Below are 16469 nucleotides of genomic sequence, written 5' to 3' on the forward strand. Positions count from 1 at the left end.
GAATATTGGCATGTATTTAAAAAGGGGATCAACTCCAGAGATAAAACGATAATTCTCCCGCTCTACAAGACTCTGGTCCGGCTGCACCTAGAGTATGCTGTCCAGTTCTGGACACCAGTCCTCAAGAAGGATGTACTGGAAATGGAGCGAGTACAAAGAAGTGCAAAAAAGATAATAAAGGGTCTGGAGGATATTAGTAATGAGGAACGGTTGCGAGGGGATATGATTTCAATATACAAATAGCATACTGGTGACCCCACAATAGGGATAGAACTTTTTCGCAGAAGGGAGTTTAACAAGACTCGTGGCCACTCTCATTAAAATTAGAAGAAAAGAAGTTTAACCTTGAACTACGTAGAGGGTTCTTTACTGTAAGAACGGCAAGGATGTGGAATTCCCTTCCACAGGCGGTGGTCTCAGCGGGGAGCATCGATAGTTTCAAGAAACTAATAGATTATCACCTGAACGACTGCAACATACAGGGATATACAATGTAATACTGACATATAATCACACACATAGGTTGGACTTGATGGACTTGTGTCTTTTTTCAACCTCACCTACTATGTAACTATGTATGTAAAGGCAATAGGCTTTCTTCCTCCTATAAGAGCCATCGTTCCCACTTACCATCCCCATATGTATGTTAACAGCCCATCACACCCTTGTGCTTATCAATCTGAAAATGATTAAGTGCAAAATGCTCTGCCCCTGGATTGTTTTTCTTGTTGGTCTTTTGCACGTCTAGTCTGATTCTGGTAGATCCCCTAACCTTTGGGGTGTTTGCAAGTAAGATTGGAACGTGAAGTATACCAGCGAATTTCTTTGTGTTTTTTAGTGTACCTCTCCACCGACCTTTTGAGAGAACTGAAGCTTCTTATAAATAAGGTAGATAAATATTTGGAGGGTAGAGTTTTTTGCTCTATACAGTACAGGCTGGTAAGATTCTCTGAGCACTCAGGAGTAGCAGTCAACCGATGACTCGACGGTATAAACGCAATATTTATGATAGAAAATATGTAGCGCTACATCAGTCCCAACATGACAAACATTATTGATTAATACGTCCAAAATAAAAAATAAATAGGTAAGGCTCCATACAACAATGTGTACATGTAGAGTGCAAAACCAAAGAAATAATTCAATTTCACACCCAGTATAGTGGAGAATCCAACCTCGCATGGCACAGTGTACTCAATAAATCATAAATAGTGTCTCCGAAATTATCCAATATTGCACGTGAAAAATAACCGGATACTAAAAAATCTTAATAATGGCATCCATGTTCACACATGTGCGACAGACGTGATAAAACAGTGCAACCTCTCACAATTTGACAAAGTGCAATGTGCGTGATCCAGAAATATAACTAAAATAACCCATAACCATAAAGTAAACACTCCACAGCTATAACCTTCAAACAAAATTGCAACATGTAGTGAATATTGCTAAAATTGATATATTTCACGAGTATGCGATTCACAAATGCAAAACTCAATGCGACTGGAAAAATGTAACATTTCTACTAAAGTGCAATATGCATATAATAATAATGGTGAAATTCATAACAAATGTAATGTGCAAAGATTCCTCGAGCATGCAATTCACATATCTAGTAATTAAATATAACAAACTTATAATTATAATTACTAATAAAGTACAGCCAAGGAAGCAGCTTCTGTTTGATGTGTGGATGGTGCTGCATATGTGATCAGTTATGACACCAGTCATTTGGTTTGACAGTTTGGTTGAGGACACAAGCAAATGTGAAAGTTAGCAATCCCGGTGTACCATCAGATTAGGATTTTTGTGACGGAAGTGGTGTTCCGTCACAGCCATCTTGGTACACCCGCACTCAGCTGCAGTAAGGCTACAGTCAGAAGGCGGCAAGCGGACAATTAAAGTGGTTGTAAAGGCAGTAGGTTTTTCTTCATCGTACATCACGGGACACAGAGCCATAGTAATTACTATGTGGGTTATAGGCCACCTTCAGGTGATGGACACTGGCATACCCTAAACAGGAAGTTGCCTCCCTATATAACCCCTCCCACTACTGGGAGTATCTCCGTTTTTTTGCCAGTATCTAAGGTGTTGGTCACGAGTAAAGATGTGCTGTGCTGATCTCCACTGGAGCAATCCTTGCTGGGGCTAGCTATGCAACCGGATCCATTCAAAGTGTCTTTTTAGGCCGAATTGAATGGTACCTGGGCCTCGTGCCGGAAGAAACGAGGTTTAGCCCGTAACACTTCTCTTTCTAGAGCGCTAGACCCCGGGATCCAGTGCTTTTGGTTTTTTCAGCCCTAAGTTTTTTCTGGCGGAGTGTTTAAAGAGTCCAGGAGTTTGGATCTCCCGATTAAAAGGGTCCAAGGTTCCTTTTTTAATGGAACCCGCTGTGAGGGGTGAAGATTGGGTCTGTTGGTTTTACCACAGAAAATCCTGCGGCGGGAAAGGTAAGTGGAGATTTCTAAGGAATTTTTAAAGTTTCTTATGAATTGTCTCCTTTAGAAAAGTAAATGTTGTCATGCCTAAAAGTCACCACTGGGGGCTGTATAGAGCATGTACCTTGTCATGCTTTCCTACACTGTGTCACGCTGTCTCAGAAGAAGCTGCAGATTCCTCCGGCAAGCAACTCCGGTAAGATTGGGGGGGTTTTCTTACAAAAAACACCCCCCACCTGGGAAAAAAGCGCTCCCCTCTCCCTGGACAGGGGGAGGCCAGAATGGTCGACGATGGCGCTCTGTTTTTTACGGCACCTGCACGGCGGTTGGATCTCCTCCTCGCCATCCCCCCCCTCACATTCAAGCCCATCCCATCGGCCCGCGGCCGCGTGGGAAAACACGTTTTTTGAAAAAGGGGGGGGGGGGCGATGTGATGGAGGGGGTGGGGCTTAGTGCAGCATTGGCATGCGGCAACACCCAGCACAGGAGTAGGTTTTAAAAGCTCCATTATTTGCTGCAGCTGTCGGAGGGACACGAGCAAAATTGGGCATGTAAGAGGTTGGTGACACAGGCATTTCCTTGGCACATTTACTAAAAGCATCAGGCTGCGTGTTAATAGCAGCGGCAGTTGCTGGACTATTGCTCAAGCAGTGGATGCAATTTCTTCTGGTAGTACCTCTGCATTTGTGTATCGGCTATGGTCAGAAGGGGGGGGTTGAAACACCCCCAAAAGAAGGGCTAAAAGGGTCTCCCTCAAGCTCTGGAAAGCCTACTCCTCTCTACAATGGCATCCTCCCCTGAGAGAGGGGGTGGGGCTGGTCAGAGTGAGCATCGGGGCCATGAAATGTTTGCAACTGTTTTCAACACTGCAGCCCCTGTCTATATTACTAAAAGGTTTTTTCCTCAGCCATGATAGGATTGGAAAAAAGGTTAGCGCCTTTAATCGCATCCCAGAGCGGGACAAAATGCGACAGGTTCCCTTCCATTACCCAGGACCCTCAAACTGAGGAACTGGGGGTGGGAGAAGATGAACTTCCCTCAGGGCACCATGGTAAGGCTGATGACTCCTCTTCTGAGGGGTCAAATGCGGGGGATCAGCTTCACAATCTGTAAGATTGATGGTGCAATTTCTTACTAAATGGTGTGGTAGAGTGTTTGGGTTCGCTAAAGCCTCAAGCTGTGCATGCCTTTCCTGTCCATTGATTGCTGGAAAAGCTTATGTATTCTGAGTGGGATCACCCAGATAAGCATTTTTCCCTTCTAAAATGTTTTTCACACTTTATCCTATGGAGGAAAAAATTTACTAAAGGTGGGGATACCAGCAATTGACGCTGCTATATCCTCTGTGAATAAAAGTTTGACTTGTCTGGCAGACAATGTTCAAATGCTTAGGGATCCAACAGTAAAAAGGTTGGAATTCCTATTAAACACTTTTTCTCTGGCAGGTTGAGGGTTTCAGCCTGCACTGACAGTAATTGGTATATGAGAGACCAGTTTAAACAGATGCTCAAGGTTATCCTGTTCAGCAGACCCAGGATCTGGCAAGCTACTAGCAGCTTTATGTTTGCAATAGTTGCTATGAGAGATTCTATCCTTCAGGCTAAGCGCCATGCAAGAAGCTCCTCGCTAGTCTTCTTTTTTGCGGTGAAACGGCTGTTTGGGGATGATTTGGGTAATACATCCAAAGAATTTCTAGTGAAAAAAGTTCCCCTATTGCCAGTTAAGAAAAGGAGTAAACTTATTTCATTTTAACAAGCGCCTTCTCCAGTGCCAGGGGCATCAGCCTCCAGGCAGTCATGACGGCCTCCGCCGTCAAAGTTCAAGAGGTAATCCTCAGGGTCAGCCCCAGGAACAAAAGAAGTCTTGGGGGAGGAAACCTACAAAATACTAAAGCCTCCTTATGAGGAGGTGCCCCTGCTCGATCGAGTAGGGGGAATACTTATGCAGTTCTCAATGCTATGGCAGGAAGAGTGTCGAGACAGATGGGGGACTTCCTCAATAGCTCCAGGGTACAAACTGGAGTTCCAAGAGTTCCCGTCTCCTCATTTTCTCAGCTCAAACGTTCCTAAGGATCCAGAGAAAAAGAAGTCTTTCTTTCAAGCATTGGACCATCTTTTGGCAAAAACTGATCATGGTGGTCCCTATTAAAGAGCAGGGGTTGGGGTTTTCTTCAAACTTTTTTCACTGTGCCAAAACCGAATGGAGATGTCAAACCCATTCTGGATCTCAAAAATCTAAACCAGTTCCTGAATATCCGCTCTTTTTTCACATGGAGTCAATCCAATCAATTGTCTCCATCCTACAAGGAGGAGAACTTCTGGCGTCAATCGACATCAAGGATGCATACCTCCATGTGCCCATTTCCCCGCTCACCAGTAATATCTACTTTTCAAGGTAGAAAGTCTTCATTTTCAGTTTCTAGCTCTGCTTTCCGGTCTAGCTACTGCAGCTTGAGTGTTTACAAAGGTTCTGGCCCCTCCTCTAGCCAGATTAAGGGTCCAAGGTATAACAATTATAGTTTACCTAGACGATCTGCTCTTGATAGACCAGTCGGTAGCCCGCTTAGAATAGAGTATGGTCACCACATTCAACTACCTGGAATACCTAGGTTGGATTCTCAACCTAGAGAAATCTGCCTTAAAACTAAGGATGAGCTCCAGCGTGTTTGCACAGCCCACGAGCAGAGTCCACCAGGAAGTCGGCACTGCGCTGCGCTAATCACAGGCAGTGAGACATTTTCCGATCTCTGCAGCTGCGCATCGGGACAATGTCTCACTGCCTGTGATTAGCGCAGCACAGTGCCGACTTCCTGGCGGGCTCTGCACGTGGGCTGTGCGAACACGCCGGAGCTCATCCTTAAAACCATAAAGGAGACTAGAATACTTGGGTCTGATCATAGATACACCCAGTAAAGGGTATTCTTGCCCCAGACAAAGATCAGCGCACTAAAGGTACTGATTGAGGTGGTAGAAGCAAAGAAGAATCCTTCTGTTCAGCTTTGCATGAGGTTGTTGGGAAAGATGGTGGCTTCATTCGAGGCCGGTCCTTATGCTCAGTTTCATTTGAGGCTGCTGTAAAACTGTATCCTATCGGCTTGGAACAAGAAGGTCCAAGCTTTAGATTTCCCAATGTGTCTGACTCCAAAGGTGCGCCGGAGCCTCAGTTTGTGGTTAATAACCAAAAATCGGCTACTAAAGGGGAACTAACTAACTAAAGGGGAAAATCCTTCCTACAGTTACCTGGGAAGTGTTAACAACATATGCCAACCTTTTTTAGGTTGGGGAGCAGTCCTGGAAGAGGCAACTTTCCAAGAGAAGTGGTCCAGATCAGAAATGACCTTGCCCATTAACATTTTAGAGATTCGGGCAGAGTACTTGGCCCTGAGGGCCTGGACGTTCAGTTTACAGAATTGTCCTCTCAGGATCCAATTCGACAATGCCACAGCAATGGCCTATATCAATCACCAAGGGGGCACAAGAAGTTGTGTGGCCCAGAGAGAGGTGAATCATATCCTATCTTGGGCAGAAACCAATGTACTTTGCCTATCGGCAGTCTTCATTCTAGGAATTAAAAATTGGCAGGCGGACTACTTGAGTCGCCAGCAGTTGTTCCCGAGAGAATGGTTCCTTCACCCCGATATCTTCCTGTCAATATGTCAAAGATGGGGGATTCCAGACATAGATCTGTTTGCGTCCAGGTTCAACAAAGAAATCGACAACTTTGTGTCAAGAACAAAGGATCCGCTAGCATGCGGAATAGATGCCTTGGTGTTCCCATGGAATCAGAGTTCATGGATTTATGCATCCTTTCCTATTCTGCCTGCGTCCACGACTTCTTCGCAGGATCAAGCAGGAAGGGAAGTTGGTAATTTTTGTGGCCCAGATCTTGGTATGCAGAGATCATGAGGATGATGGTAGGGGTCCCATGGACCCTACCACTACGTCCAGACCTTCTTTCGCAAGTTCCGGTATTCCATCCTACCTTACAAACGCTAAATTTAACGGTTTGTAAAAAAAAAACGCCCACGTTGAAAAAGCGTGGGCTGTCAAGTTCAGTGGTATCTACCTTGGTTAATGCAAAGAAGCCGGCCTCCAGATTCCCCTATTATAGAGTCTGGAAGGCATATGTCTCCTGGGATGAATCCAGGGGTTGGCACACCAGGAAGTATGTCATAGGTAGTATCCTACCTAGAAATGAAGCTGGCCTCGAGTACTTTCAAAGGCCAGGTCTTGGCCTTATCAGTATTATTTCAATGACCACTTGCTTTGCATTCTTTGTTTCGTAGTTTTTTTTTTTCAGGGGATTATTCCCCCGGTTAGGTCACCCCTGGACCCTTGGGACTTGAATTTAGTTCTGTCGGCATTACAAAAACAGCCTTTTTGAGCTGATACGACTTATTCCCTTGGTCCTTTTTACAAGGAAACTTTTTTTTGGTAACCATTTCTTCTGCAAGAAGGGTATCAGAGTTGGTTGCTCTTTTTTGTAAAGACCCATATTATTAGCCATATTATTATTCACAAGGATAAGGTAGCATTAAGATAAAAAACCTTCTGCCTGCATTTACAACCCCTTTAATGCATTCTATGCATTAAGATAAAGAGCCTTCTGTGTAGCAGCCTCCCCAGCACACTTACCTGAGCTCCATCTCTGTCCAGCGATGTCCACGAGTCCCTCGTCCGTCCCTGACTCTCCCTCCTGATTGAGACACATCAGCACTGCCATTGGCTCCCGCAGCTGTCAATCAAAGTCAGTTAGCCAATCGAGAAAGAGAAGGGGGGGGCGCCGAATGGCACCTCCACGTCTGAATGGACACACAGAGCTGCAGCTCAGCTTGGGTTCCCCCATAACAAGCTGCTTGCTGTGAGGGGCCAGGAGCAGCGAAAAGGGACCCGAGAAGAGGAGGATCCAGGCTGCTCTGTGCAAATCCACAGTGTCCAAGTATAACATTGTTTGTTTTTTTTTTTTTTTTTTTTTTTTTTAGACTAGACTTTACAATTTCTTTAAGTGTGCTCCCATACGAGGTCCGTGTTTTTCCTGCATCCACATGCATGCAGTTACATTCACGTCAATTGAGATTTTCCCTGTGGGTGGGTGTCCCTGTACTTGCACTGTCTGCGTTTTGGTGACACGCACCCACACGGCTGTCAGATTGAGAGCAGCTGCTGTGTCCCAACTGACATACATAGCACTGCTTGCCCACACATGCATGGAACATCTGTGTATTTGGGGCAGGCAAAACGTGCCCCTCACATGGGTGTACACTTAAAGTGGTTCTTAAGCCTGAAGGTTTTTAACCTTTAATGTATTCTCTGCAATAAGGTGAAAAACCTTCTGCATTACCAAGGCCTTAGAACAACAGAAAAAACTTCAGTAAACAAATTTTAAATACACCATCAGTCCCCTTACCAACATTGTCCACATCAAATTCCTCCTTATATCAGAGCCCCCCACCCCTTACATCCGGGTTCCCATCAGAGTCCTTCCCCTCCCCTCCCCCTTTAAATCTGTACCCCCATCAGAGTCTCCTCTTGCATCAGAGGTGCACATAAAAATTGCAGCGGGGTGTTTTTGGTTCAGAATTTGCAGTTTGAAGACCAAGAAGCTTAGAACATAAATGACTGGGATGTCTGTACTATGTAATTGTTTTCCAAAAAAGCTGTTTTGAAAAAATCTGGCTGCTCATGTGATGATCCAGCAAACCTCTGATCAAGGTCTTACCAACCACATCTGTCAATGAATGTTTAGGGACAGTTGCCAGCTGTCTTTTTTTCCGTTCGTTTACAAGCTGCTGGAAGTAGGATCTCATTTTGTGTGAATTGGGAAACTGATATAATTCACTTGTGTGGAAAGCGACATGCACTTATATCTTGTGAAGTGCCGCATATCTTTATCTTGGGTTTTTGCCATGTACCCCTTAAAGCTGAAATGTCTAAATAGACAGCTAAAGCTAAACTCCAGGTATGATCTGTATTGCATACTTGCATTGGTTCAGCTTGGACAATGTAAGTGAGTATGTCTCATATCTGAGGAACACTTTAGAAGCAGATAGTCACTGTTGTAGTTTGCACTACTGCAATGATCAGTCCAATCCTGTCCTGGTCCTCCACTGCACACAGACCACAGGGGGTCACTCACCTGTCCCTGCTGTCATTCACAGAGCTACTTGTATTTTTTTCAATAAATATAGTACATGCTTTGATCTGCATCTCCTATCTACTTTGTCTAGTTGAACACCTTGTATACTGTGAAAAAATAACTTGTTTTCATTGGCCAGCCTTGTATTCGTGGCGTCCTTGGTGCCGCCTCCCCTTAACCCCCTTTGGAGACTAAAACTGGGTATAGATGTTCCATTTTTTTTTTTTTTCATTCAACTGGCGGGTTGGAAAAAAAAAGTGACAGATCTCTCCTGATTCCCTGCCACTCCCCCCTTCCAAGCCTTTGGCTGCAAGAGCTGATCGAATGCTGCTTTTTCAGCATGATCGTTTGTCAGAAGGTGGTAACTAGATAGCAATACACACAGGGTGAAATTCACAGTACACAGGGCGTGTTGGTCTGTGTATACCCTGCTTAAAGAGGTACTGCAGTCTGCTCACATAATTTGTAATAAAAACATCTTTGCCATTCTGAAGCTTCCCTCCAACCACTTTGCATATTATTTATACATATATATACTTTTATTCTGTACTTGCCAAATATGCTGCAGAAATCTCCCTCCACTTAGTCTGGCTGCATCCATTTTAACTGTGGGCAGCTGAAGCCTGTTCACTTCCTGCTCTCATTGATCCTCTTATGACTCAAACCCCCCCCCCCCCCCCCTCGCTTCCTGGCAAACCCTCACAAAGAGTGAGTGAGAGAGAGCTGTGTATGATGTCATAAGTCTAGGCTTTTCTTTTTTCCAGACAAGAAACTGGAAGTGGGCTGTATAAGGTATTTACTGACAGAAAAAAAATGTTTTACTATCCAAAGTTAAAACAACAAGGGCAGAAGATTTAATAGATGGAAAGATGATAAAATGACTGAAGGTCTGCTTTAAGCTGCAGGTAAGCAATGCAGCCTCGTCCAAGACCAGCCCTAGCCTTAAATTGGACAGTATGAGCAGCAGCACATTGAGCCAATCAGCAAGCAAGGAAGAGAAAGCACATATGTCTCCATTGAGTGATACTGTACAGAGGATTGCAAGCAGCCTATATTAAGACAGGCGCAAGTTCTTAAGGGCGTTTTCTTTTTTTTTTTTTTTTTCTTTCTTTTTTGGAATATATAACTTATTTAAATGGTTAGCTTTTATATTTGAATGGAATTGAGTTGAGAGTGGATAAAGTTACCATATTTTAATTGAAAAGCCCTCATAGGTAGTACATAACTGCCTTCTCGATCTACATTGGCATAATTCTGCATACCATAGTCACAATTTACAATTGTATGTTTGTCCTTTGGTTCCTTTTGCGTGCATTTTTCACTTTCCTTTGCTCTGCTATCAGCTTGTTACTGTCCTAATGCTTTTTTTTTTTTGGGGTTTAAAATTTTTTTTTTTTTTTTCTCCAGGACGAACTCCGACTCTGCACTTCACACCAGCGCTTCCAGTACCAAAACCCAGGACCCATTTATGGGGGGAAATCAGTCTGCAGTACGATTTCCCAGACCCACGCAGCGTAACAGTAAGACTTCGCTTTCTATCATTGCTTGTCATGTGTAAGCTTTTATATATTTGAAAAGATCTCCTCTGCATATCGTTACATCTGATTCATATAACATAACCTCTGTGCAGAATTAGAAATGCTGTAACTGTGAAAACCAACATGTACAGTTAGATGGGGAATCACATGTCCCATAGTCATACCCATATGGAAATAACTGTTCTTTTTCTGTAGCATGTCTTATCTGTCAGTGGTGCACCAGGCACAGGACAATGCCCCGCATTGACTCTGATATAGACTATAAATTAGTCTGATTTGGGAGATTAGCTACTCTAAAGTAATGCCTGCTTTAGAATCTAAAGCTTGACCATACGTGGGTCAGTATTAACATGGGACCTGAGCTGTCAGTAGTGTGTACAAGGCTTAAAGCGGAGGTTCACACGAAAATTGAACCTCCGCTTTTCGGAACCCTCCCCCCTCCAGTGTCACATTTGGCACCTTTCACGGGGGGAGGGAGGTGCAGATACCTGTCTAAGACAGGTATTTGCACCCACTTCCGGCATAGACACCCGCGGGAGTCTGCGCCCCCTCCCGTCCCCACCGCGCTGTCTGCTGGGACACACACGGGTCCCAGAGACAGCGGGGACCAGTTAGGAAGCGCAGCGCGACTCGCGCATGCGCAGTAGGGAATTGGGAAGTGAAGCCGCAGTGCTTTACTTTCCGATTCCTTCACAGAGAATGGGGGCGGCAGCACCCGAGGGACGATTCGGTCTCGGGTGCCGACATCTCTGGACCCTGGGACAGGTAAGTGTCCTTATTTTTAAAGTCAGCAGCTGCAGTATTTGTAGCTGCCGACTTTTAATTTTTTTTTTTTCACGGGACTCCCTCTTTAAGTGTAATTTTTCTCTTGTCTTGTCCCTCTGTTATCAGCATGAGTCACTTCTGATAAGGTTTCCTGAAACCAAGAGCTAAAAAGGTGACAGGAGGGACCTCTAGCTGTTTGACACCCTCAGATCTGTTCCTGTGTGTAGGGGGAGGGGGGGTGTCCCTTCCCCTCAACTCCCTTTCCCTTCCCCTCAACTCCCTTTCCCTTCCCCTCAACTCCCTTTCCCTTCCCCTCAACTCCCTTTCCCTTCCCTTTCCCTTCCCTCAGCTCCCCTTCCCTTTCCCTTCCCTCAGCTCCCCTTCCCTTTCCCTTCCCTCAGCTCCCCTTCCCCTTTCCTTTCCCTGCCTTCCCTTGCCATGGTGCTGCATGTGATCAGTTTTGACAATTGCAGATCATACAAAAGCAAGCTGTCCGCTTCCGTAGCTGTGAAGGATAGGAGGATGTAGTTCTGCGGGTCTTGGTGCCGAGTGGCTGCCTATTTGCATGCATTGGTGCAAATACAGCTGTGCCAAGAACGTGCGCCCTGCGCGCTCCTGGCACTGTTACCGGTGGAAAGCTCCCAATCACTGGGGGGCGGGGGGATTGTGTGTAAATTTGACAGGCAGACTTCTGCAGTCAGGTAAGAGCATTCGGCACCCGATTGCTCTCACACACCCCCAGTACCGGCACTCCGCTGTGCCCTGCTATTTTTACCGGGCTCCGCTTGCCCATCGACGGGCCCGGGATCTCCATGGCAGGTGCTGGCGGGTAGAGGGGAAGGAGAAGAGCGAACACAAGTCCTCTCTCCTCCCCTTCTTATTGTGACCTGGAAAGCGAGGTCTCTGACGTCTCTTCCGGGTCAAGCTCTCGATGTCCATGGCTCACTTTGCCGGGAAAAGATGTTTTGCAATGCGATCTGCATTGCAAAACATTCAGTGTGGAGTACAGGGGAGACATGCGGGGTATTTTAGACCCTGCATATCTCAATAAAGAGAACCTGTCACCTAAAAATCATCACCAATTGCCGCGTGAGAGCAAGAATTCTAACACCAGACCTCCTCCGTAACATTAAACTGATATCTACAAGAGGCTTTTGAAGCTTGCCTATAGAAAATATAGGGTACTGAAGTTTGTCGCCATTTCACAGGCGTACATAAATTTAAGGTTTGGCATGTTGGGTATCTATTTACTCGGTGCAACCTCGTCTTTTATATTTTACCATATCTTTGGGTAATTTATTGCGTTTGTTTGCCCTAAAATTCACGTTGGTGTGTGTTTTTTCTTTTTTTTTTTTTTCTTTTGCGTTATTTTATTCTCTAGGGTGTCTGCTTTCATAAAATATATAATATTTGTGGGTTTTGTGTAATCTTCAGGCCTAAAATGATTTTTTAAACGTGTGCAAAAAAATGCAAAAAACGGCTCTGGCAGCGAAAGGGTTATAGGGCCGGGTGGCGACAGCTCCAAGGGGTTAAAAAGGGTGAGTTGCAATTCTGTTTTAGTTCATTAGTCATGTCCATCTAAATTTACTAGTGCATCTAACGCTACCCTGTGCCCAGATCGACATTGCTGCTGTCCATGTGTCTCCATTTCTCCTCCAGTGGAGTGGTGACACTCTAGGACCAGAAATGTGATACTGGACAGGTCACCAGGTGAATATAAAGAAAAAGTGCCTAAAAAAAAAAAAAAAAATTCAACCATGACATTTAAAGTGCTTGTAAATTCAGAAGTTTTTTTTTTCATTGAGCCATTGCTAAATCAGGGCTATTTCATAACAACCAACAACTTTTATACGTCTCCTGAACTTTGAGTTTCTTCTGCAAAACAAAACCGATGCCTATGGAATTGTTAGATCCCTTTCACACTCAGGCGCTTTTACGCTAAAAAAAAGCACCTGAAAAGCTCACGAAAACCTATTTCCATGAAAATCAATGAATGCTTTCACAGTGGGGCAGTGCGCTGGTAGGGCGGTGAAAAAACGCTCCTCTCCATTGAAATGAAAGTGCCTGAAAAGCTCTCAATGTTTTACTGGCGGTTTAGAAGCTCCTCAGTGTGAAAGGGGCCTTAGGGCTAACCGGCGCGACACGGCGCCAATGTTTGGCAATAAGAAGCTGAAAACTGGAGAAATGGTTGCCTGGCAGAAAGGCAAAGTGATGGCTAGAGCTGGGCGATTTTCTCCAAAAAAAAAAAAAATCTGCAATTTAAAAAAAAAAGTTGTTTTTTAAAGGAGTTTTTAGGCGAGGCCGGGGTGCCCGGCCTCGCAGACTAGGCCGAAGCCGCAGCCTCACCTAAAAACTCCTGCCCACAGCTCCTCAGGACCGGCGCGGTGTCAGCACCGGTCCTGGTGGAAAAAAAAAAAAATCAAAATCCATTTGCTGAAATTTTGAATCGATTTGACCTCTCCACTCGATTCAAGATTCAAATCGATTTTTTTTTCCCCAGCCCTAGCGATGGCGTGATCAGAAAGATGTGTGCCTAATGAGTACAGTTCATAATACCTCCACTATTATGGTACGCACGAAAGGTGGAAAAGCAATCGTGAAGCCACACGTAGTGATAGACTACAATAACACCATGGGAGGTGTCGACAGTGCCGACCAAGCATTGACATTCCATACCCAGCAAAGAGGAAACTGCAAAAGAAGTACTACAAGAAGATCCTCAGGCATCTTCTTGAGCAATGTTTGTGGAATGCCTACATTCTGTTTAAAAAAGAGTGACAAGCTTTGTTTGGAAAGTTGCCAAATGTATCTTTGTGAACCACCAAACCCCATCAATGGCTGTGAATAGATCTGGACGTCGTGCTTTTGGTGTTGTCAACCCGGAACGCCTGCCTGGTCATAGACTAGGGGTGCAATGGATCGTTGCTGATCCGTGATCCGTACGGATCACCCTCCGCGGATCGGCACACCCGCGATCCGCGGAGCACTTTTCGGCCTCAGCCATAGGAAAGGCCGCGGCTTCGGCCTAGCTCTGGAGCCGGCGGCCATCTTAGTACACCCGGAAGCAGCCGCTGTCTCGACAGGAAGTGACATTTCGTCGCCGCCATCTTGCTACACCCCATACTCCTGCACAGTACAATAATGATAGAGTGAGAAGGGGGCAAGCGGGCATCTTGTTACACCCACCGGAGTTTTAGATTTAAAAGCCATTTTCAACACAAAACTGAGCTTATATGCACAAATACTGTATTTATGCATATAAGCTCGGTTTTGTGTTGAAAATAGCTTTTAAATCTAAAACTCCGGTGGGTGTAACAAGATTTGTGTGGGTTTTTTTTTTTTTTTTTTTTTTTTTTTTTCTGATCCGAAAATGATCCGATCCGTGACTCTGATCCGAGGATCGATGCGATCCGTGAGATTTTTGATCCGTTGCACCCCTATCATAGACTACATCCCACCAACCGAGAAAAAGTCAGCACCTACAAGGATGTGTGCGGTTTGTTGCTCGAAGCAAGATGACAGTGGAAAGAAAATCAGAAAGGAAACCAGGTTCTATTGTCCTGATTGTGACTTTGACTTTGTGCAGTTACGTTTCAAGATTTTTCATACCCGGGATGTTTACTAAACCAATATGCAGTGTCTAGTATTACAGTGGCTGGTAATATTGAACCCTTGTTTGGACAAATTTCAGTGTTTTTGGTTTGATTACATTATTGAATTAAAAATGATTATTATATTATTTTTTATAACTATTTATTATATTATAATTTATGATTTTGTGTTTCAAACTTTATCATACCTGGGATGTCTACTAGACTCTTGTTTGGACAGATGTATGTGAGTTATTCCATAGAATTGCAGGCCTACAATATAAAACAACAAATTTCCATGCAAAACAATGTACCACTTTGACATTCTTAAATACTGACATAATCAGACCACCAGGGAGGTTAAAATTGTTTTGTGCTTAATATTGCTTTAAGAGCAAACACAAGCAAGTTCACCTTTTTCCAGAAAATAGCCCATCAAGTCAAAGAGCCCCATTAGGTATTACAAAACTGTGCAGTTTTGGAAAATGTTCATTCTTTATAGACCATTTGGCACCCCCCATAAGCCTGGCTGAAAAACAGTTCGCAATCCCAATAAATGGCTAAAATGTTTTTTAAATGAATGCAGGGAATGCATTAAGGTAAAAACAGTTTTAACTTTGGATCCACTTTAAGCAGTTGTTAAAAAAAGGAAGTAAAGTCCACTTTTTAACTTGTTACCTACAAGTAAGCCTATCATAAGGTTTGCCCATAGTTACAGTGAATATCCCCTAAACTTGCACTGTTTAAAAAATATTCACACTTCATGCAGCCGGTGACCTCACTGGCACATGCACTCTGAAGGGACAGCTGTCCCTTCAGCGCTTTGTGCCGGTGCTCCCGTGCACATGCGTGGGAATGACGTCATCGTGGCCCCAGTCAATTATAGAACCAGGAGTCCATGAACCTAGAAGGAAGACCGGGTGAGGATGGAAGCGCCGGGGAGCCGTAACAGCACTGCGTTGGAGGTCTCCGTGTCCAGGTAAGTCTGTCGTAATGTGCTAGTATGTGGTGCATACTAGTACATTATGACTTAAACCTGCAGGGGGGCCCAATTTTTTATTTTATTTTACTGGCGTTTTACTACCGCTTTAAGGCTTTTGTTTTTTTAAATTAAAAAAAAAAAAAAAAACGTGTTATACTTACCTGCTCTATGCTAAGGGCAATTGCACAGAGCGACTTTAAAAACAAATGGCCCCCAGGATTCCGCAAATATGATTCTATTCTATTTTCTGGCAGGCTCACTAAAGGTGCCAGTTACTCCCCAAGCACCCCAAAAAGCACCACAATGCATGATAAGTTATTGCCATGCATTGTGGCGCAATGTGATTTGAAACAAAAAAAAATTATTTTTGTGCAATTTATGTGTTGGGCAGCTCATTGAAATGAATGGACGCACCTAAATGCACAAAAGCATGAGTGCACTTCACACCTGCATAGGTGGGAAACTGGGAATGGAGCCTAACTGATATAACGTGAGCCGTATATATCATTTTTATCTGGTGTTTGTATTTTAGCTCTCTAGAGGTAAATGACTGTTTAAAGATTGTGTATTTGAGAGGTCTCTCTTGCTCTACCTTTCAGCCGGGCCTCAACCATGTCGTACTCGGGCAGCTTTTCTGCACACATGGTGTCTTTTTATATTTACTTTAAAGCTTAGGCCTTGTGACATTAATGCTTTATATGTTTACAGTCAAGCTAATGCTTCCTTGTACGTTGTGGATTCTCTTTTGTAGCTCACAGCCAAATATATTTCATATGTCCAACATTTCTACCAGATGGTTTACCTTTCTTCAGCTTATTCCTTATGACTTTTGTTGTTTTACTTGTTAAACCCTTTTTTTTTTTTTTTTTTTGCTTTTGGACATGGAGATGTTAAACATACATTTATATTAACCACTTGAGCCACCAAATCCTAGCTTGGATAAACTTAATCCTGACCCCAATGTTGACTCTTCCTTGTCCAGCTGGGCAGAAACTTATGGGCCTGTGTGGCAATGGAGACA

At 44.1% G+C, this 16469-nt stretch overlaps 1 protein-coding gene across 2 annotated transcripts in view; it reads left to right on the top strand.

Moving 5' to 3' along the window:
* The window catches only part of CRTC3 (CREB regulated transcription coactivator 3), a 221507-nt gene that overhangs the window by 128009 nt on the left and 77029 nt on the right, over window positions 1-16469 (top strand). For both annotated transcript variants that reach the window (XM_073618561.1, XM_073618562.1), the window contains one exon: window positions 9981-10093. In XM_073618561.1, coding sequence (XP_073474662.1) covers window positions 9981-10093 — 113 coding nt within the window. The remainder of the gene's footprint in view (window positions 1-9980; window positions 10094-16469) is intronic.

Source organism: Aquarana catesbeiana, linkage group LG03 (genome assembly GCF_042186555.1).
Source record: "Aquarana catesbeiana isolate 2022-GZ linkage group LG03, ASM4218655v1, whole genome shotgun sequence".
Lineage (NCBI taxonomy): Eukaryota > Metazoa > Chordata > Amphibia > Anura > Ranidae > Aquarana > Aquarana catesbeiana.